The 21,739-nt window shown below is 41.0% G+C and overlaps 1 protein-coding gene across 4 annotated transcripts in view; it reads right to left on the minus strand.

The window, feature by feature from the left end:
* THSD7B (thrombospondin type 1 domain containing 7B) overlaps positions 1-21,739 on the minus strand; it is a 1,008,953-nt gene that overhangs the window by 544,139 nt on the left and 443,075 nt on the right. For all 4 annotated transcript variants that reach the window (XM_051849593.2, XM_051849594.2, XM_070071550.1 and 1 more), the window contains exon 7: positions 13,523-13,720. In XM_051849593.2, the coding sequence (XP_051705553.2) occupies positions 13,523-13,720 (198 nt within the window). The remainder of the gene's footprint in view (positions 1-13,522; positions 13,721-21,739) is intronic.

Genomic DNA, 21,739 nt, shown 5'->3' on the forward strand with positions numbered 1-21,739 from the left:
TAATTCTACCTTTCAGATAAAATAAATAAATCTAAAAAGAAAAGAATTGCAGATTCTTAAATCCCGCCCAGATTTACTGAATCATAAACTTGGGGGTGGAGGTCAGACACGTGTGTATTCACAGCCTTCCAGGTGATTCTGGTGTTTACCAGCTGTAGATCCACTGCTCTAGAACAAAGCTGAGACAGACACATGCAGCTTCAATATTTTAGATTCATTTGTCCTATGCAAATAAGCACTATGGCATCTAAAAAAAGTTGCTTTTTCTTATTACTAATCAGAGACATTCCAATACCCTCTGGAATCCACTATAAAATGAAAATATGAGTAACTTAGTCATCCATCCCCCAGAAGATCATAAAATGATTCAGTTGTGAGAAACAAGACTCAAGAGGATGACATAAATCACCCAGATTGCCAAACTAGAAAGGAGCTGGGATTCAATAATACACTTAATGTTTTCAAAGGAAGGACAGGGATAGTATATTAAAGCCCTCTGGATATTGCCAAATAATTGGTAAAATGTTGCTGAAAACAGTGAATGAGTTCTCTTGAGAGACTACTGTTTCTTTTGGTAGTTCTTTGAAAATTAATACCAATATTGTATCATTTGAATTGGATCTTTATCTCTTACAGTAGTGGATCTTATATCTTTCCAGACCTCATTGTCTTTATTAGAGCTGCACCATAATGAAATTCTGCATGATTCTTCAGCATGTACTCATTCAACAGTGCCAAGGAGCCAGTAAAAAACATGGGAATTGAAACAGGAAAAGGAAAGAAGCTAACAGGGAGCATGGAATCAAAAAGCCACCATCATGATAAGCGGTGCTTCATCTCACTGGGAGACTCTAGGAAACAGTGAAGGACATATACCTCAAGGTTACAACAACTGAGATGCAGGGAGCTGGTTGTTTGTATGCTAACTCACAATCACTGTTTGAAGGCTGCTCCCTGAGATATTAACACCCTGGCAAGGCTCCTGTGGTCAGAGAAACTCCTCAGGCAAACAGATGCAGGTGATGTTAGTTGGAATTTTAGGCTGACACACACATCAGTCGTAAATGGCCAAGGGGAACTAGGCAGGAAACTACAGTGTGGGCCTAAATCTGTCTATTATAAAAGACCAGGAATCAGAAGTTGTGTTGTCCATATAAACTGCATGTTCATGTTTATTCTCACCTTCTTTGATCTCTCAAAACATCTGGCAAGATAGTTTAATATTCCTGTACTTACACAAGATAAATGAACTTTCTTTTTACTCAAAATGGAAACAAAATAATTGATAGACACTTTATCTTTAAAAAAATCCAATTACTATTACATTTTGCAAAATGCACATCCTAATAAACTTCATACTTATTTTAACCAAGGCACAAATGCTCTACATGTTTAGAAATTTTAGTGCCCTTGTATCCTCAGTAGTGGTCCTAATTTTGTAATCTCTTTAATAGATTGATTCACTACAGGAGTCTACTTCTATGGTAAATGAATACTTGACAAACAAAATGTTTTGCTCTTTCTTCCAAAAAAAATAAATATTGTGTAGAAACAGAATTTAGAGTCTTGTAAGAGAAAGAAATGTATATAGAAAAGAGAAGTAAAGCAACACTTACTGATGAACATGAGATACAACAAAATCAGAGTTCATAAAATAAAAACTTAACAATAGAAAAGGAGTTTTATTTAGAATTCTGCTGAATCACAAAATAATTCCAATATATATTTCTTTTCTGAATGGAATCTGACATCATTTTCACAGGTAAGACAAAGAACATATCTTGAGATCTAAAAATAATGCAAATATGGTAGGATGTTCTGTGCAACAGACAAGACACTGCTTGGAATGTTCCTATTCCATGTCCTAATGTCTGAGTTCAAGTTCACCTAATATACAGCCTGCAAGGCAACAGAGGTGGCTCAAATACTGGAGTCCCTGCCACCGCCACATTTGGAGACTCAGACTTTCTGGTTTATCTGGGGAGTAAACCTGCAGAAAATCAATCTCTCTCCCTCTCCCCCTGTCACTAACAATCCTCCCTCTCTCTCTGTTTCCTCTCTCTCCTTTTTCTCTATTACTGTTTTTCTCTCTCTGCTTTTCGAATAAATATAAACAAATAAAAGAACAAAATACACAGATCATCTAACTCTAGTCACTGATTTTAAAATCTTCTTTTAGAGATTTATTTTTTATGTATTAAGTTAGAGTATAGACAGGGATAGATACACAGAGAGATCCTCCATCCTCTGGTTCACTCTCCAAATGGCCACAATGGTGGGCTGCGCCAGGCTGAAGCCAAGAATCTGGAGCTTTTTCCTGCTCTCCTACCGAAGTGCAGATACCCAGAACTTTGTTCATCTTCCTGCAGTTTTTCAGGAGCATTGGCAGGGAGCTGGCTGGGAAGTCAAGCAGCTGGGTCTTTTTTTTTTTTTTTTTTAAAGATTCTATTGATGTATTTGAGAGGTAGAGTTACAGACAGACTGAGGGAGAGAAACAGAGAAAGGTGTTCCACCTGTTGGTTCACTCTCTGTGTGGCTGCAAAGTCTGACCCAAAGCCAGGAGCCAGGAGCTTCCTTTGGGTCTCCCACATGAGTGCAGGGACCCAAGCATTTGGGCCATGTTTCACTGCTTTCCTAGGCCATTAGCAGAGAGCTGGATCAGAAGAGGAACAGCCAGTATGAGAACTGGCTCCCATATGGGATGCTGGCTGCAGAGGCAGAGGCTTAGCTTTCTACAAAACAGTGCCAGCCCCATTTTTGTTTTTAAAGTTTTTTTTATTTACTTGAGAGGTAGAGTTACGGACAGAGATAAGGAGAGAAAAAGGAGCAGCTGGGTCTTGAAGCGGCACCCATGTGGGATGTTGGCATCACAAGCAGCATCTTAACCCACTGTGTCACAGTGCTGGCCCTCAATTTTGAAATCTATAAAAATGCTTAATCCAACTCAGGTTAATGATTATTTTGGCACACTTTCCATCAATCAAGGGTATCCTTAAAAAGATACTTAACAGTCTTTGAACCTACAAGTACATGCTGTTTTAGCCAAGATGAAAAGCCACATCCTTGGATTGTTCAAGTTTAATGGCACAAGGCAAGGACTTATAGAAAAATATCCTTGAAATGAAAAATAGAGTAACATTAGTGATGGGAAATCATTCTTCATGCTTTCTGTGCAAATGTACACACCACTAAAGGAAAATATTTGTTCAGAGAAGGTCTAGCAGAAATATGAAAGTAAAATTTTGTCTATGAGGAAGCGGGTATTGTGGCAACATTAGAGATCAATTCCTTGTAACTGTTGAAAAGCTAACTTTTTCTTCCTATCTATTACACTCCTCACCAGTGCAGGCATATGTTTTTGCTAAGAGCAGAGTATACACTGCATTATCTCTTTTCAAGACAGCCTCATTGCCAAGTTGTTGGGCAAAGCAGGTGATATATGACTGGATTCTGACTGCTTCATGTTTATCCAATGGGCCTCTGAATTCACCTGACTGCTTTCCATATGAAGACACAAAAGGTGATAAATAGCAGTCACTTTGTGACCTCACTTATTAGAATACTGGCCACCTTAACTGGCATCATGGGATTTTCACACCCTGCACTTTGAAGATGTCAAATAGCGGCCATCTTTCATCAGTCACTAGTGAAACCTGACAACAATGAACTAGAGACATGTTTGAGATCAAGGGTAAAACACAGTGAACAAGCCAGGTAGACTAAGGAAGGACTGTGTTGGGCTTCATTTACACATCATACTCCATGTGCATTTCAAATGTCTCCTTCAAAAATAGGGACACAAACATGTTAATGAGACAGGAGTGACCTATGTATACTCTACACTTAGTCAATTTCTACTGACCCACACTAATGAAAAGTTGGTGTGTGAAGGAGAGAAATCAAAGCTGCTCCACCAATCACAAACTTAGAAGTCAGATTTTGAATCAGAATATTCATTCATATAATCTTGTATGCAATTTTCTCCCAGGAAATATACATCACTGTCTAACAAATTGGTTTTTTTTTCAATCACAGGATTGTGTAAAAAATAGAAATTTCAGTCATATTGACTGGATACTCTCAGTAAAAGATCACAACAGAGAATGAAAGAAAGAAGATACAACCGAAGAAATTCACAGATTCCTAATTGGATTTTAGCCAAAAGTAGGTTGCACTTTTAAAATAACCCACAAGATTTAGGCACATCAAAAGTGGCTATTCCTGGTTACTTTCTGTCTTCAGTATGACACAGACTGTGTACTTTCTAAGTTTTGAAGATAATGATGACCTGAAAAAACTTCTGGAAAATTTTCTGAGGAACAGATTACATCTTTCTAGTGGCAAAAGGAACATATATCAAGAAACTATCCAGGGTCCTACAGAATCCTCAACTTGGATCGACCATCTAATAGTACAGAGACATCATGTGAGGATGTTGAATGCTTCTCTCTATACCTACATGCAGGATGAGTCAATGTGGACCAGCCTGAAAGTGGGAGACAAGTTCAATCACTCTTCCAGTTATAGTAGGCTTTAAATCTGATTAGATTTAATAAAAGTTGGTGGATTTTTCTAAAATCAAACTATGACATTTCCTTTGGTTTAATCCACTTAGATCTGAATAAGTCCTGAAGTAAAGGACTTATAAAACAATTGATAAGCCCAGGGTAATGAAAAGGAAATGTATCAATGCTATAAGAAAAAAAGTCATGGCCATTTGGGGGGGGGGGGGTGAACCAACAGAAGGAAGACCTTTCTCTGTCTCTCTCTACCTCACTGTCTAACTCTATCTGTCAAATAAAAAAAAGTCACAAGGAGTATTTCAACTCCCTTCCCCTGCACCCAGGCATTTAATGAGTGTCAACAATTCTGTCAATTCCTGTAGCAATGGGAAGACCCTGATAATGTGTACACAGTCAAACAGAGGCACCTCTCTGCCGAGCCTCTATCATCAATCATCCAGAATCACACAGAAGCTAAATCATGAAAAGAACAAGCAGACCACATTTTCAATTTCCCACTGGACAAAAGACTGATTCAGCTATCAGGAGGCCAGAATGTTCCCCTAACCACAACCATGGCTGTTGCCCCAAAAAGGATGCTTTTAAAAAGTATTTAAAAAATGCAAAGGCTTTATGGAGTTGATATGCACAAGTATTAATTTCTACTCTTCCCCCATAGAAATCAGGAGTATAAGTCAAAAGCTTAATACTACTCATTTCACAGGAATAACTAATATACCTCTAAAACTCATAGGGCGGGCATCTGGCCTAGTGGGAAAGGCATGGATTAAGACATGAGTGTCCCACATCAGAGTACCTGGGTTCAAAACCTAGCTCTGGCTCATGATTCCAGCTTCCAACTATGCCAACCCGGAGAGGCAGTGGTGATAGCTCACGTAATTAGGTTGCTTCTCCCCATTTAGGAAATCTAGATAGAGTTCTGAGTTCTCAACCTCAGCCTGGCTGAGTACCAGCCACTGCAGACATCTGGGGAGTAAATCAGTGAATGGGAGCCCTGTCTATTGCTGTTTCCCTCTCTATCCCTGACTCTCTCTGGCACTCAAACCAAATTGAAATAAAACTAGCATAAAATGGTTAAGTTAGTATTTCTGAAGCTGTTATAGAAGGCACAGAATACACTGTTGAAAAAAGCCCCCAGCTTTGTGGACATGCAATATGATCACCCCACAATACCTGCTATGAAATGGCAAAACATGTCAGTTACACCACTCACCCTTCTTATGGCATAAATGTCCCCACCAAAACACATGCAGAAATTTGATTCATATCATGAGGTCCTAATACTGTGGAAACTTAACCCAACTACATTTTGCAGTGTGGCCCTCGTCTGAAGGGACTGCGGCTGTGTAAGAGATGGAACAGACACCTGAGCTAGGAATCCTGTCTCACCTTGTGATGCCTGCACCACTGTGGAGCTTCACAGACTCTCCTCCAGGAAGGAGGACCTCACAGGACATACCTACCCTATCTTGAACTTCTCAGCCTTTGAAACCATGAGTGAAGTAAATCTTTCTTTTTTTTATAAACTACTCAACCCATAGGACCCAGTTATAGCAACAGAAAATGGACTACACCAAACAAATGATCTTTTTCTTCCTCACTTGGAAGCTGGCAGGGAGAAAAGTATTTCTTATTATTCTAGTCCTCATTATCATTTTCAAGTATAAAACAGTGTTCTTCGCACAATTTCATCAGGATGAAGCACAATAATAAATGTTTATTTTAAATAAAAATAAGTGCTTATTTTGAATTGTTATATGCCAAACACTTTAATAATCACATTAATATAATTAATTTAACTCCTACATCTTGGCACAGAGAGTAGCTTTTATTATCCCCACTTGGTAGGATAGGAAATACAGGCCAGGATAGGAAAGGGTGCTTACACAATTAAATAAGTGTCCTGAAACCATCTATCAGGTGAGTTGCAGGGCTGAAATTCCAACCTGATTGACTCTGGAACCCACATTATAGATCTTTACACTTTACTTTTGACACTTAGAACACTTCTGTGAACAGATGTGCAACAACACCAGTTGGCTCTTCCACATTTTAACTTAGTTCAGACACTACCTGTGTGGAGACAGTGTTAGATTTCACAGGTTAAGAGCTCAATCCCACAAGACTTCCTCCTATTCAGATGCCAATCACAAGTCCCAGATTAAGCTATAAATCAGGATTCCCTACAACTCTCTCCTTGGATGCCACAATTTGTAGGACAACTCAGAGAACTCATCGAAAATTTTTATTTATGTTTATCAGTTGATCATAAAGGAAAGAACAAAGCATAAAAATGAACAGCCAGATGGAATACATGCATGAGCAAGATATGGGGACAGGGTCATGGAGCTGCCATGCCTGCTCTGCTCATGCCTCAGTATCTCCATGTGTTCAGCAACCTGAAAGTCCCCTGAGCCCTATAGTTCAAGGATTGTTAGAGAGGTTTTGTCACATAAGCATGATAGATGATCAACCCAACATCCAGCCCTTCTCTTCCCAATGGATGGAAAAGCTAAAAGTTCCAAGCTTCCCATACTGGTTTGCTGTTTCTGGCGACCAGCCCCAATCCAGGAGCGGAACAACAGTCATGTAACTAGGAATAAAGACTCTGTTACTTTGCCAAACTCTTCTATGAGTTCCAATAGTCTCTTAGTAGAGTTCTTTGGATCCCCTAAATAAAGAATCATATCATCTGCAAAGAGGGATAGTTTGACTTCTTCCTTCCCAATTTGTATCCCTTTAATTTCTTTTTCTTGCCTAATAGCTCTGGCTAGAACCTCCAGAACTATATTGAATAGCAGTGGTGAGAGTGGGCATCCCTGTCTGGTACCAGATCTCAGTGGAAATGCTTCCAACTTTTCCTCATTCAATAGAATGTTGGCCATGGATTTTCATAAATTGTTTTGATTGTATTGAGGAATGTTCCTTCCATACCCAGTTTGCTTAGAGTTTTCATCATGAAAGGGTGTTGTATTTTATCAAATGCTTTCTCGGCGTCTATTGAGATAATCATATGGTTTTTCTTCTGCAGTCTGTTAATGTGGTGTATCACGTTGATTGTTTTGCAAACATTGAACAATCCCTGCATACCAGGGATAAATCCCACTTGGTCTGGGTGGATGATCTTTCTGATGTATTGTTGCATTCTATTGGCCAGAATTTTATTGAGGATTTTTGGGTCTATGTTCATCAGGGATATTGGTCTGTAATTCTCTTTCAATGCTGCATCTTTTCCCGGCTTAGGAATTAAGGTGATGCTGGCTTCATAAAAAGGATTTGGGAAGACTCCCTCTTTTTCGATTGTTCTGAATAGTTTGAGAAGAATTGGAGTTAGTTCTTCTTTAAATGTCTGGCAGAATTCAGCAGTGAATCCATCTGGTCCTGGGCTTTTCTTTGTTGGGAGGGCCTTTATTACTGTTTCAATTTCTGTCTCAGTTATGGGTCTGTTTAGGTTTTCGATGTCTTCCTGGTTCAATTTAGGTAGGTTGCATGTGTCCAGGAATCTATCCATTTCTGATAGGTTTCCCTGTTTTCTGGCATACAAGTCCTTGTAGTAATTTCTGATGATTCTTTTTATTTCTGTGGTGTCTGTTGTTACGTTTCCTTTTTCATCTCTGATTTTATTGATTTGGGTCTTCTCTCTTCTTTTTTTAGTTAGTTGGGCTAATAGGGTGTCAATTTTGTTTATTTTTTTCAAAAAACCAGCTCCTCGTTTGGTTGATTTTTTTGTAATGTTTTTTTGGATTCAATCCTGTTGATTTCTTCTCTGATTTTAATTATTTCTCTTCTCCTACTAGATTTGGGTCTGGTTTGCTGCAGATTTTCTAGATACTTGAGATGAATTGAAAGCTCATTGATTTGGTGCCTTTCCAATTTCTTGATATAGGCACCTATTGATATAAACTTTCCTCTTAACACTGCTTTTGCTGTATCCCATAAGTTTTGGTATGTTGTGCTGTTATCCTCATTTACTTCCAGAAAGCTTTTGATTTCTCTTTTTATTTCTTCTTTTACCCATTGTTCATTCAGGAGCATGTTGTTCAATCTCCATGTGTTTGCATATGCTCTAGGGATTCCTGAGAGGCTAATTTCCAACTTCATTCCTTTATGGTCTGAGAAGCTGCATCATATGATTCTAATTCTTTTGAATTTGCTGAGATTTGCTTTATGGTCTAGTATCTGGTCAATCCTAGAGAAGGTTCTAGGTAGTGCTGAGAAGGATGTTAATCATTTCTGTGTAGGATGAAAAGTTCTGTAGATATCTGTTAGATCCATTTGGGCTATAGTGTCGTTTAAATCTACTGTTGGCCTGCGCCGCGGCTCAATAGGCTAATTCTCCACCTTGTGGCGCCGGCACTCCGGGTTCTAGTCCCGTTCGGGGCGCCGGATTCTGTCCCAGTTACCCCTCTTCCAGGCCAGCTCTCTGCTATGGCCCTGGAGTGCAGTGGAGGATGGCCCAAGTGCTTGGCCACTGCACTCCATGGGAGACCAGGAGAAGCACCTGGCTCCTGCCTTCGGATCAGTGCCGTGCGCTGGCTGCAGCACGCCGGCCACGGTGGCCACTGGAGGGTGAACCAACAGCAAAAGGAAGACCTTTCTCTCTGTCTCTCTCTCTCACTGTCCACTCTGCCTGTCAAAAAAAAAAAAATCTACTGTCTCCTTGTTGATCTTCTGTCCTGTTGATCTGCCTATTTCTGAGAGTGGAGTATTGAAGTCCCCCAGTACTATTATATTGGGGTCTAAGTCTCCCTTTAAGTCCCTTAACAAATCTTTTAAATAAACCGGTGCCCTGTAATTAGGTGCATATACATTGATAATCGTTATATCTTCCTGTTGAATTGATCCCTTAATCATTATATAGTGCCCCTCTTTGTCTCTCTTATGACCCGACACCATCAAATTATTAGAGAACATTGGAGAAATCCTGCAAGATATAGGTACTGGCAAAGACTTCTTGGAAAAGACCCAGAAGCACAGGCAGTCAAAGCCAAAATTAACATTTGAGATTGCATCCAATTGAGAAGTTTCTATACTGCAAAAGAAATAGTCTGGAAAGTAAAGAGGCAACTGACAGAATGGGAAAAAATATTTGCAAACTATGCAACAGATAAAGGATTAATAAGCAGAATCTACAAAGATATCAAGAAACTCTACAACATCGAAACAAACAACCCACTTAAGAGATGGGCCAAGGACATCAATAGACATTTTTCAAAAGAGGAAATCCAAAGGGCCAACAGACACATGAAAAAATGTACAGGATCACTAGCAATCAGGGAAATGCAAATCAAAACCACAATGAGTTTTCACCTCACCCCAGTTAGAATGGCTCACATTCAGAAATCTACCAACAACAGATGCTGGCGAGGATGTGGGGAAAAAGGGACACTAACCCACTGTTGGTGGGAATGCAAACTGGTCAAGCCACTATGGAAGTCAGTTTGCAGATTCCTCAGAAACTTGAATATAACCCTACCATTCAACCCAGCCATCCCACTCCTTGGAATTTACCCAAAGGAAATGAAATTGGCAAACAAAAAAGAGGTCTGCACCTTAATGTTTATTGAAGCTCAATTCACAATAGCTAAGACCTGGAATCAAGCTAAATGCCCATCAAGAGTAGACTGGATAAAGAAATTATGGGACATGTACTCTATAGAATACTATACAGCAGTCAAAAACAATGAAATCCGGTCATTTGCAACAAGATGGAGGAATCTGGAAAACATTATGCTGAGTGAATTAAACCAGTCTCAAAGGGGCAAATATCATATGTTCTCCCTGAGCGGCGACAAGTAACTGGGCACCAAAGGGGAAACTTGTTGAAGTGAAAAGGACACTATGAGAAACAGTGACTTGATCAGCCCTTGTCCTGACTGTTGATGTACAATGTAATACTTTATCCCTTTTATTATTTTTTTGTTCTAGTATTATTGGTTGAACTCTGTAATTAACACACAATTATTCTTAGGTGTTGAAATTTTAACTGAAAAGTGATCCCTGTTAAATATAACAGTGGGAATAAGAGAGGGAGGAGATACACAATTTGGGACATGCTCAATTGGACTTGCCCCAAATGGTGGAGTTAGAAATGTGCCAGGGAGGCCGGCGCCGCGGCTCACTAGGCTAATCCTCCGCCTTCCGGCGCCGGCACACCGGGTTCTAGTCCCGGTCGGGGCGCCGGATTCTGTCCCGGTTGCCCCTCTTCCAGGCCAGCCCTCTGCTGTGGCCAGGGAGTGCAGTGGAGGATGGCCCAGGTGCTTGGGCCCTGCACCCCATGGGAGACCAGGAAAAGCACCTGGCTCCTGGCTCCTGCCATCGGATCAGCGCGGTGCACCGGCCGCGGCGGCCATTGGAGGGTGAACCAACGGCAAAGGAAGACCTTTCTCTCTGTCTCTCTCTCTCACTGTCCACTCTGCCTGTCAAAAAAAAAAAAAAAAAAAAAAAAAAAAAAAAAAAAAAAGAAATGTGCCAGGGGATCCCAATACAATCCCATCAAGATTGCATGTACCAATGCCATCTCACTAGTCCAAGTGATCAATTTCAGTTCACAATTGATCACACTGATAGGTCTAAGAGTCAAAGGGATCACACAAACAAGACTAGTGTCTGTGAATATTAACTGATAGAATCAAAAAGGGAGAGAATGATCCAACATGGGAAGGGGGATACACAGAAGACTCAGAATGGCAGATGTCCTAAATAGCACTCTGGCCTCAGAATCAGCCCTTAAGGCATTCGGATCTGGCTGAAAAGCACGTGAGAGTATTTTAGGCATGGAAAGCCAAGACACTCTGGACAAAAAAAAAAATGACCTAAATGAAAGATCTCTGTAAGTGAGATTCCAGTGGAGAGAACGGGGCCATCAAAGAAAGAGGTACCTTTCTCTGAAGGGAGGAGAGAACTTCCACTTTGACTATGACCTTGTCCAAAAATGATCAGAGTTGGCGAACTCAAAAGGCTTCCATAGCCTTGGCAACTCATGACTAGAGCCTAGGTAGATTACTGATGCCATAAACAAGAGTGTCAAATTGTTAAGTCAACAACAGGAGTCACTGTGGACTTACTTCTCATGTGGGATCTGTCCTTAATGTGTTGTCCAATGTGAAGTAATGCTATAACTAGTACTGAAACAGTATTTTACACTTTGTGTTTCTGTGTGGTGCAAACTGATGAAGTCTTTACTTAATATATACTAAATTAATCCTCTGTATATAAAGAGAATTGAAAATGAATCTTTTTTTTTTTTTTTTTTTTTTTTTTTTTTTGGACAGGCAGAGTGGATAGTGAGAGAGAGAGACAGAGAGAAAGGTCTTCCTTTTGCCATTGGTTCACCCTCCAATGGCCGCCGCGGCCGGCACACCGCACTGATCCGATGGCAGGAGCCAGGTACGTATCCTGGTCTCCCATGGGGTGCAGGGCCCAAGCACTTGGGCCATCCTCCACTGCACTCCCTGGCCATAGCAGAGAGCTGGCCTGGAAGAGGGGCAACCGGGACAGAATCCGGTGCCCCAACCGGGACTAGAACCCCGTGTGCCGGCGCCGCAAGGCGGAGGATTAGCCTAGTGAGCCGCGGCGCCGGCCTAAAATGAATCTTGATGTGAATGGAATGGGCGAGGGAGCAGGAGATGGTAGGGGTGCGAGTTGGAGGGAAATTATGCAGTGGGAAAGCCATTGTAATCCATAAACTGTACTTTGGAAATTCATATTTACTAAATAAAAGTTTTAAAAAAAGACTCTGTTAGCATTTTCATTTCTTAGTGTAAGTCACAATATCACAAAAAGAAAAACATTACAAAGGTGATCTTATTTGCCTTTGCTAAAAAATTTTCCGTGTGGCCACATTTCAAAATTTATTTGGTAATATTAGAAGATTACTTTTAAATATTAATTACCTTGTAATTTTAGAAAATTACTTTCAACTATTTGCCATCACTAATATAATTTGTTGTATTTAATTAAACAACAATCCAGTTCCTGAGGTTACTAATTAAATCATTTGATAAAATGCGTATCTACTTAATTATGCTAATAATGAACAAGAAAAAAATGAAAGGACAAAAGGAAGGAAGGAGGTCAGAAATGAAGAGCAGGCAGAAAGAAAAATAGTTGAAAGGAAATGCTTTGCTGTGGCCCTTTGTGGATACTGATTCCATTCTGAATCCACTTTGTAGTTTCCTCTGCTCTCTGGATTACTTTGCTCCATAAGTCATAACATTTCATCCCACACACCAAGCGCATTATAAATGGGGCTTCACACGGCAGAACTGATTAATAGACATACTCAATATTCTTCCAAGGGACGGAATTTTTTTAAACTCTAGGAAAAAGGCTTTAAATGTCATTTTTCTCATTGCCATATGACTTATACAATTTCTAAATCACCCTTCATTTCAAACAACCATTGTACTAGAAGTCTGGGGATAAAGGAAAGGCATCATCATTAATAGTTTTGTAAATCTTGACAACTTATATTTTAAAATGGCTCTTTAGAATGTTAGCATTATGTGTAGAACAGATTCCAGTCTAACGTTATATGAATGAAAAGATCGCAGTCAGCATTTTCTATTTCTTTTCAACTTGGAGGGAGGTACAGTTCTGAACTCTTTACAAGCTAGTATTTGATAATAATCCATAAGGACATGTAATATACCAAGCACAAAACAGCAAATACAACTTGTTTTATATTAATAAGTGGAAGAATATCCAGGAGATTTCTGTTTTCTATTTGTCTTGGCAAATTAAGAACTCCAGAGAAATCCTCAGGTTCACTCAATTGCCCTCAGGCATAAGCAGAGTGTTCTCACATTGTGGAGTATATGGTCCCACATCAAGTTATGGCCGCCTTCATTGCAGCAATGCGTCATTTGACTTAACATAGCTATTCAAGGGTATGCAAGGCTGTGCTTGTCCCCTTCAGGAAACTGACCTGGTAGAGAATGGGGCTGTGTTATGTGGTCAACATCACTGAGCACCTCTGGCGTATCATGGGGTCATACCTTGGGAATCCTGGCAGACAGCCTTCAGAATGCGATGCCCCAGGCCACATTTTCCATGATCAGGGATGCAGATCCCTTCTGACACTAGCCATCGATAGCACACTGGATCCTCACAGGGGACAGATTCCACCAAATGAGGACAGCGCCCCGCAGGGCCTGTGGATTCCATGAGGACGTGGCGCTGCCTCATTCTAAATCCTGAAAGGAGAAAGAGCAGAAGTCTCACAGGATTCCACTATTATACCACAAAAAAAGCAAGGAGCTGCTGGGTGAGAAATCAAACATTTGAGTGCACATAGCTCTAAAGCATGTATTAGTTTGATATTTTTATTTCATGGGAAGTGGGGGAGATAAAAAGTAGAAAAAGAAAATGGAAAAGAACAAGAGCAGGAAATACATCTTCCAAGAGTTTACCACCTAGAGTTGGAGAGGTCAGGCATAACCAATTAGCATAATGAGTAGCATATGTCTAGCAGTATTATTCAACCCATGAAAATAAATGAAAACACACAGACATGGCATAAACACAGATAAATCCTCATTTCCTTTTGCTGTTGTCTCTCACATTCTAGTTACTTTGCATTCGGTTCAAACACATCTACACTTTGGGAATCCCCGGTGCCTGATCATGCACAACTTTCTTCTCTGAAAATTCCCTGAATCACTTCACTAAAATTTCCAAAACAGTGTATCCTGTGATTAAAAAAAAAAAAAAAAAAAAAAAACAACTCTCAGGACTTCAATCTTCACCTTGGTAGACATGGTTCCCTGGACTACTACTGGGTTTAAAAAACCGTACTGCGGGAGTAAGGCCCAAAAGTCCAATCAGCCAAAGACTACAATAAGAACACAAATGGGTTTTATGTTCTAGGGGCCTACAGAGGCACACATTCACAATCAACAGGAGTGGAGGGATCAACTCTAACACAAGGAAGTGACAAATGCGCTGGTAAACGGAGGATGTGGGCTCGCCCTAAAATGCTTGGCTACTTTTCAACTTCCACTGGCAGTTGTCACAAGAGAATATAGACTTCTAACTAATATTTCCATTTTTGTCTAAGAAATTACACACCCATGGTATGTTCGGTTTTTATATGAAATTTTTCTATTTAAAATAGGAACTCAGGTAGATGTTTGACACAATGGTTAAAAGGCTGCTTTGGATACCAACATTCCATATTCAGAGTGCCGAGGTTCAAGTGTCAGCTCTTGTCCAGATTCCAGCTTCCTGCTAATGTGGATCCAGGGAGGGGATGACCTCCCTGGCCCTGGATCCCTACCATCCATGTAGGAGCCCTGGATCAAGTTCCTAGCTCTTGCTTTCTGCCTGACCCAGTAGTGACTGTTGAGGACATTTAGTGTGAACCAGTATAGGGGAAATCCTGTCTCTGCCTTTCAAATTAATTAAAATTTTAAAACAGAAACTAATTCACATATAAAAAAGTGACCTATAGCACAGTGACTGAGAAGCCAATGAAATCTTCTAACCTGGGTGTTCATTCTCTGATTCTTATGACCTACCACTCCTAAAGTTATGTCTACCCACCATGAATCTCAAATCTTACCTTCCATTGTTTGTACTCAAAATTCAGTCAACTGATTTGATTCCTTTAATTCCTTTTAAGTAAAGCCAATCATTTTTGATAGTATAGTTTAAATTTTTTGAAGGTTTATTTATTTGACAGAACTACAGAAGAAAGAGAGAGAGAGAGAGAATGAGATCTCCCATATACTGGTTCACTCCCCAAATGGCCATATTGGCCAGAACTGGCCAGGCCAAAGCCAGGAGCCAAGAGCTTCATTCATGGTTCCCAAGTGGGTGCAGGGACCCCAGGACTTGGACCATCTTCTGTTGCTTTAGCAGGGAAGTGGATTGGAATTGGAGCAGTTGGAACTCGAACTGGCACCCTCATGGGATGCTGGCACTACAGTGGTTTAACCCACTGCACCAAATGCCAGTCCTGATGGCACACATCTTAAGGAATTATTATTTGTTTATTATTTGGAGTAAATAAATAAGAGACTTGATAAAAAAAAATGAAGAGAATTCAATTCTGAGGGTATCTGATACCTCAGCAACATTCCCACAGGGGAGTGGAAGACAAGTTAGAGGATATGAGAGGTACCAAAGCCAGGTACACCTCTTGCAAAGTTTTGCTACCCAAGACAACAAGATAAAGAGGTTACAAGTCTCAGGATGGTGTTGGAGAAAGGGGGAAGGAAGAGAGAGGGACAGAGAGGGTCAGGGAGAGAGAGAGAAGGCTTCTGCCTTCTTTTATAACTTCTTGGCTATACCATTAACTAGCCAAAAACAAGCAAACAAACAAACAAGAAACCAAACCTACAGAATGACTCAGATCCTTTGCTGGACATCTCAATAAGAAACAAAGGGAATATACAAGGCTCTGAACTGCACTTGCTGAACATCAAAGTACAACGACCTCCATGTCTTGCTGCCATACAACCTGATTGTTTTACCTATTGTCTTGTGCTTGTTTAGTTTGAATCTTTAAGCAAGACACAGCATGGATTCCCATGATTTATACTGTCAGACAACTAGCTCAGAACAGAACACAGAAACAACAATCTTTACAGAGGGAATCTGGCTGTCCCATTACTTGAAGCCTAATGCCACTGAGGCGCATGATCAGTTTTCCTCGATAAATCAGGTGACACCCATCTTGCTATAAATCTATAGATTACATATCTTCTTAGTCAATACATTCTTTCGTGTTTCATTTGTGCTCCCTGTGTCTTGACTCTAACTAGGATCAAATCATACCCAAGCTCAGCATAAAACAAAAACCTTGGATTCTCATGTTACACTTAACTGTAATCACACAGTGGCATTCATGCCTACAGCACACAGCAGGCTTCCTCCAGGTGTTCTATTTTGAAAAATACTTAACAGCCAAGCTGAAGGTGTCAGGGGACAGTCAACCACTGACATTATTTACTGAATTCCATATAAACCTGATAGTACCATTCGGTAAACATTAATACCAGATCACCATCCCATACTGTGGGAAGCCACAGAAGGAGCGGAACACATATCTATTCTTCACAGAGCTTACAACCCAACGAAGGAAAAGGGCACATACATTAAATTAATATCTATTCAATAACAAAACTGAGACAGCCAATTAAATTACTCTAATTAACAAATCCTCATAACTGCTTTATTAATTACTACTATCATTTTGCAGATGGGAAAATAAAGGTTATACGGCACTTTATAACTTCTCCAGACACATTATTCAGCCCATGGATGGGTATGGGACTCGGCAGAGGTCTTTTCCTCACGAAAAGGATTAAAGGCTGCTTCTGTGTGGTTGGCGCTGTAGCACAGCAAGCTAAGCCACTGCCTGCAACACCTGCATCCCAGATCTGAGCACTGTTTCAAGTTCTGGAAGCTTCCATTCCCATCCAGCTCCCTGCTAATACATTGTTTCAAGATAGTTGTCCTTCATAGTTCTCTAATTATAATACTTGGGAGTATCTACAGATACAGAAGGGAAAGAAGCAGAAGGTGGCTCAAGCATTCATGTCATAACCATCCATGTGAGACCCGGATGGACTCCAGGCTCCTGGCTTAGGCCTGGCCTGGTCCTGGCTGCTTCAGCCATTTGAGGAGTGAATCAGCTGATGGAAAAATCTCTCTCTCTCTCTCTCTCTCTCTCTTTCTCTCTCTCTTGTCTTTGTCTGTCTGTCTGCCTGCCCTTCAAATAAATAAATCTAAAAAATGAGGCCAAGTTACAGAAAATAATTTTTAAAAATAAAGTCTGTTCATGTGCATGCTTTGTTTCATCCTTTTTTTATAAAGTGAACTGGAAAGGTAGCAGAAGCCTGCTCTTTCAAGAGGGCAAATCAGATATGGAAATTTAGGCCTTGGGCAGCAGCAGGGGACAGTTATAAAAGTCACTTCCTCACCACTGATTCCCCCTTTCATGGAACTAATATTTGGAGGGCTTTATTTCTTTTTCTGTGACCCAGGAACAGTAAGGTAGCACATAATTCTACTGGTCATAATTAGAAAAGAGTGAATCATGGGTTGGGGAGAAAAAAGGGAAAAAGAGCAGGGCAAAGTTGGGGAAGGGGTCAGCGTCTATTTTTAACTGAACCTACAGAAGTACTCAAGTTGGCTCAAAATGGTAAACCCAGGTTGAGGGCTGCATTTCATGGGTGATAGTGGACTTGAGTATTGCTGTGAGCTTCCACAGAGCAATCCATGGGTTACACTGTATCTCTCTCTACCTAACCCTCCAAGACATGTTCAAAGAAATCTCCATCAGGTAAAAGAAAATGGACAGAATCTTGCTCCATCTTAAGTGTTCCATGTTCTCTTCACCTCCTGCAGCTCTGGACATTGGGTCATAATTCTCAGTCAAGGAACCCGAGATTCTAACTCTTAACCACCAGTCCCACAGGGGGAGCATTTTCTACTGTCACTATTAGTCTGCAGCCTTTTGTGAATACAGAAAAACAACAGCAGCAGCATGAGAAAACTTAGTGCTCAGAATAAGAAGTAGGCAAGCCCCCACCAGTCCCAACACTCACAGAAAAATGAACACGAAACCAAAAACTGTCTCTTAGCATACGCAGCTTTATCTGCATCCAAGCAAACCTGATGGGATAGACTTTCCGTTCAATATAGAGCCAATCTAGCAGGCAAGGGCAGGAAATGGAAAATGTGCCCATTATTATGTAAGACATAACACATGTCAGTATTTTTGACATTAGTGCTCTATCAGAGCACGAGATGACTTCCACAAAGAGTCACAGCTTCACAGCTGCAAAATGTCCTTTGCGATGAGGAGTCTTGGGACCTCAGGTGCTGTGATTCAGGCCACAGTGTCTTGGAGGAGGGAAGGATCTTCAACGTCCTGCCACACAAGCTGCTCACTACTGTGATACCACGGAGGGAAACCTCCATCAAACAGCTCTAGAGAACAACTTCTATGGCTGGTGCTGCCTGTCTAGAACATTGCTGAAAGGCCAAGGGTGTCATATAAATATATGTCAATGCACTATGAAGAATTTTTTTCATGCATTGCATCTATGTATACAATTTACATACCAGGATCTCTTTCAGACCAGTTCTTTTTCAAATTTCTCTGATCATAACATCCTGGGAGTTAAAGCAATAAATGATGAAACCTGATCCAATCTAAATTCCTCTGTGAAGTATCCTAGCTTCATTTGACAAGGCCTACCTGCTGAGCACTGTTTGCCTTGTCTGCCTGTTACTAACATGATGGAAGTGTGCGAGGCCCAGAGACGCACTGATTACTAACGCACTCACTCTGAACAGCTGACAGCCACAAACCTTTGAGGATTCTCAATTGAAGGCTGCCCGAGTAACAATAACAGTCACAGGGGGATAATTTTTATAGTTTCTACTGTTAGATACCAGTTAGACTACTAGTTTCTACTGTTAGATAATAAAAGATTTTCTTTTTTATCATTTCTATCAATCATCTATCTATCCACCCATCCATCGATTCATCCATCCATCCATCCATCAGTTCATCTCAGAACAAAAGGAATGTATCAAAGCAAGAACACAGTCATTGTGATTGGGAAGAAAAGGCCAGAGAATTTCTTTGAAAACAAGTAATCACCTCCAACTTCCCACTTTTATTTTCTTGTTTATATTTATAAATATAATATATACACAGAAAAATACAATATCTAGAAAAGCATGAATCCCTAGATTTCTGTAAGTGGTTTCAATGCATTTCTTTAGAGCAAAGAATTCAAATATAAAGCTCGCCACCCATTGAGATCCTAGAGTTGTGCCATGTTTAATGCATTAAACTGAGTTCTGCCATCTCTGTGGAAGTCCAGCCTACATTGACTTTGTGCCAGTCAGTGATTCCAGCAAAACTCACAAAAGGATCATGGGACAGAATCCAGAGATGAGGAGGTCATAGCCCTCTTGCTCGCAAGTTGGTAGAAATAACAAGACGATTGCTCAACATAATCATAGCACACTTGGACTACTGGTAGGCACAGAATCATTTCCCTAGAGGGAAACTCCATTCTCTTTTCTTCCTAAGGGGGATGAGAGGCAGGTGGTCCTGGTATATTTTTGCAAAAACCTTAAAAACCAAAATTTTTTCCACCCTAGGCAAGTTTTTATTATTATTATTAATAGCAAGCTCCCAAGCTTGAATAGCCTCGATAAAAGTATACAGTTTATCATGTCTGTGTCATGTTGCTTAGCATTGAAGGCAGGTCTTGGCCTCAGTAGGGGGTCTATAAAACAGGCTAATTCCCATCAATCCTGACAGGCCCCTAAACTCTTCAGGACACAGCCACCTTCGGTGAGAGCGGCTCTCGATGCCTCCACCTCTTCTGTCAGTTTCAAAGGCTGAGCCTCCCTTTGTGATGTGGGGCAAAAAACAAAAACAAAAACAACAACAACAAAAAAACACATGTACCTGGCTACCTGGTGCTCTCAAACTATTCCTGGCACCCTTCCTCCCTCCTTCAGCAGACTCCTTCCTTCTAGTGACACTATACACTTGGTGCAAAGACCGTCTCACAGCCTACTGCCTGAATCCTACAGCAGTCAAGGATGCACTCTCAAAGGAAACGCTGACCCCGGCTACTGAGGTGCACACTAGGCAGACTTCCTACGGACTGGATTTGTGCCTTGATCCACACTTCTTAGGGCTTCTAGAAGAAATCAGTGATGGAAACCTAGTGTCTGGAAGGAAACTGGACTGAGGAAATGGAAACCCAGGTTCTTAGTGTCAGCTTGGCCATTATTAAATGACCAAGGGGTTTTAAACAAATTGCTTCACTTCCTCACACTTTCTTGGGGAGATTTTATAAGCACTTTGTCCTTGCTGAGCCTAAATACTGATGCCAAATTGGACGGTATGTTGGTCCCTTGAAGCCACTGTCACAAAACACGGTGGCTTAGAAGAAGAGAAATGCATTGTCTCATGGCTGTGTTGGTTAAAATCCAGAAATCAGGCCAGCGCTGCTGCTCACTAGGCTAATCCTCCACCTGTGGCACCGGCACCCGGGTTTTAGTTCCAGCTGGGGCGCCGGATTCTGTCCCGGTTGCTCCTCTTGCAGTCCAGCTCTCTGCTGCGGCCTGGGAAGGCAGTGGAGGATGGCCCAAGTGCTTGGGCCTTGCACCTGCATGGGAGACCAGGAGGAAGCATCTGGCTCCTGGCTTTGGATCGGCGCAGCGCCGGCCGTAGTGGCCATTTCAGGGGTGAACCAACGGAAGGAAGACCGTTCTCTCTGTCTCTCTCTCTCACTAACTCTGCCTGTCAAAAAAAAAAAAAAAATCCAGAAATCAAGGTTCAAGTAGGGCCAGGCTCCCTCTGAGGGCTCTAGGGAAGGAGGGCTTCCACGCTTCTCCCAGGTCCTGGTGGTTATCAGCAATACTTGGAATTACTTGGCCTATGGAGGCCTCACTCCCTATGTGTGTCTCCATTTTCATAGAATATCCTTGTTTTGGGTTGCATGTTACTGTACTGCCATGGAGGACACTGTTGCCTCTGGACCCATCTGTGCCCAAATTTCTCCCTTCTTATTAGGACACCAGTCACTGAAATGCAATTTCCCTAATCTAGAATGGCTTCATCTTAACGTGGTTATATCTGCAATGACTCTGTTTCCATGTAATGTCTTATTAGGATTTAAACACAACTTTTTGGAGGATACGATTCAACCTGCAGCAGGTGGTGTCCAGTGAACAAGGCATCACAGTGCATTTGTAGGTACTGAACTACAGGACAGGAGAATTGGAGCCAAAGAAGAGCAAGTTTGGCACAAAGGCAGCTTGAGAGGATGGGGCAAATGGAGCGGTCAGGAGATTTTGAGTTCCCCAGCTGAGATTCAGGGAACTGTTCTGAGATACATGGAAAAGGATGATTCAAATCAAAGCTGTAAGAACAGTTTTTCACAAGAACTTTTGTGAAAATTTGGGCTCAAGAGACAAACAAAAAATGCAATGCAAAGTAATTCAAAAGGAAGCATTTTTTTGAATTGCCACATGAACCAAAATGAAGGGAATGAACACATAATACCTATCCAACAATCATCTAATAAATCTGGCCCCAGCATTTCTACCTTTTGTAAAATATTGATTTATTTTGGAAATTCAGAGTTACAGAGAAAAAAGGAACGAGAGAGAGAGAGAAAATCTTCCATCCAATGGTTCACTCCCCAGAAGGCCACAGTGGCCACCACTGA

The sequence above is a fragment of the Oryctolagus cuniculus genome, chromosome 3 (genome assembly GCF_964237555.1).
Source record: "Oryctolagus cuniculus chromosome 3, mOryCun1.1, whole genome shotgun sequence".
NCBI lineage: Eukaryota > Metazoa > Chordata > Mammalia > Lagomorpha > Leporidae > Oryctolagus > Oryctolagus cuniculus.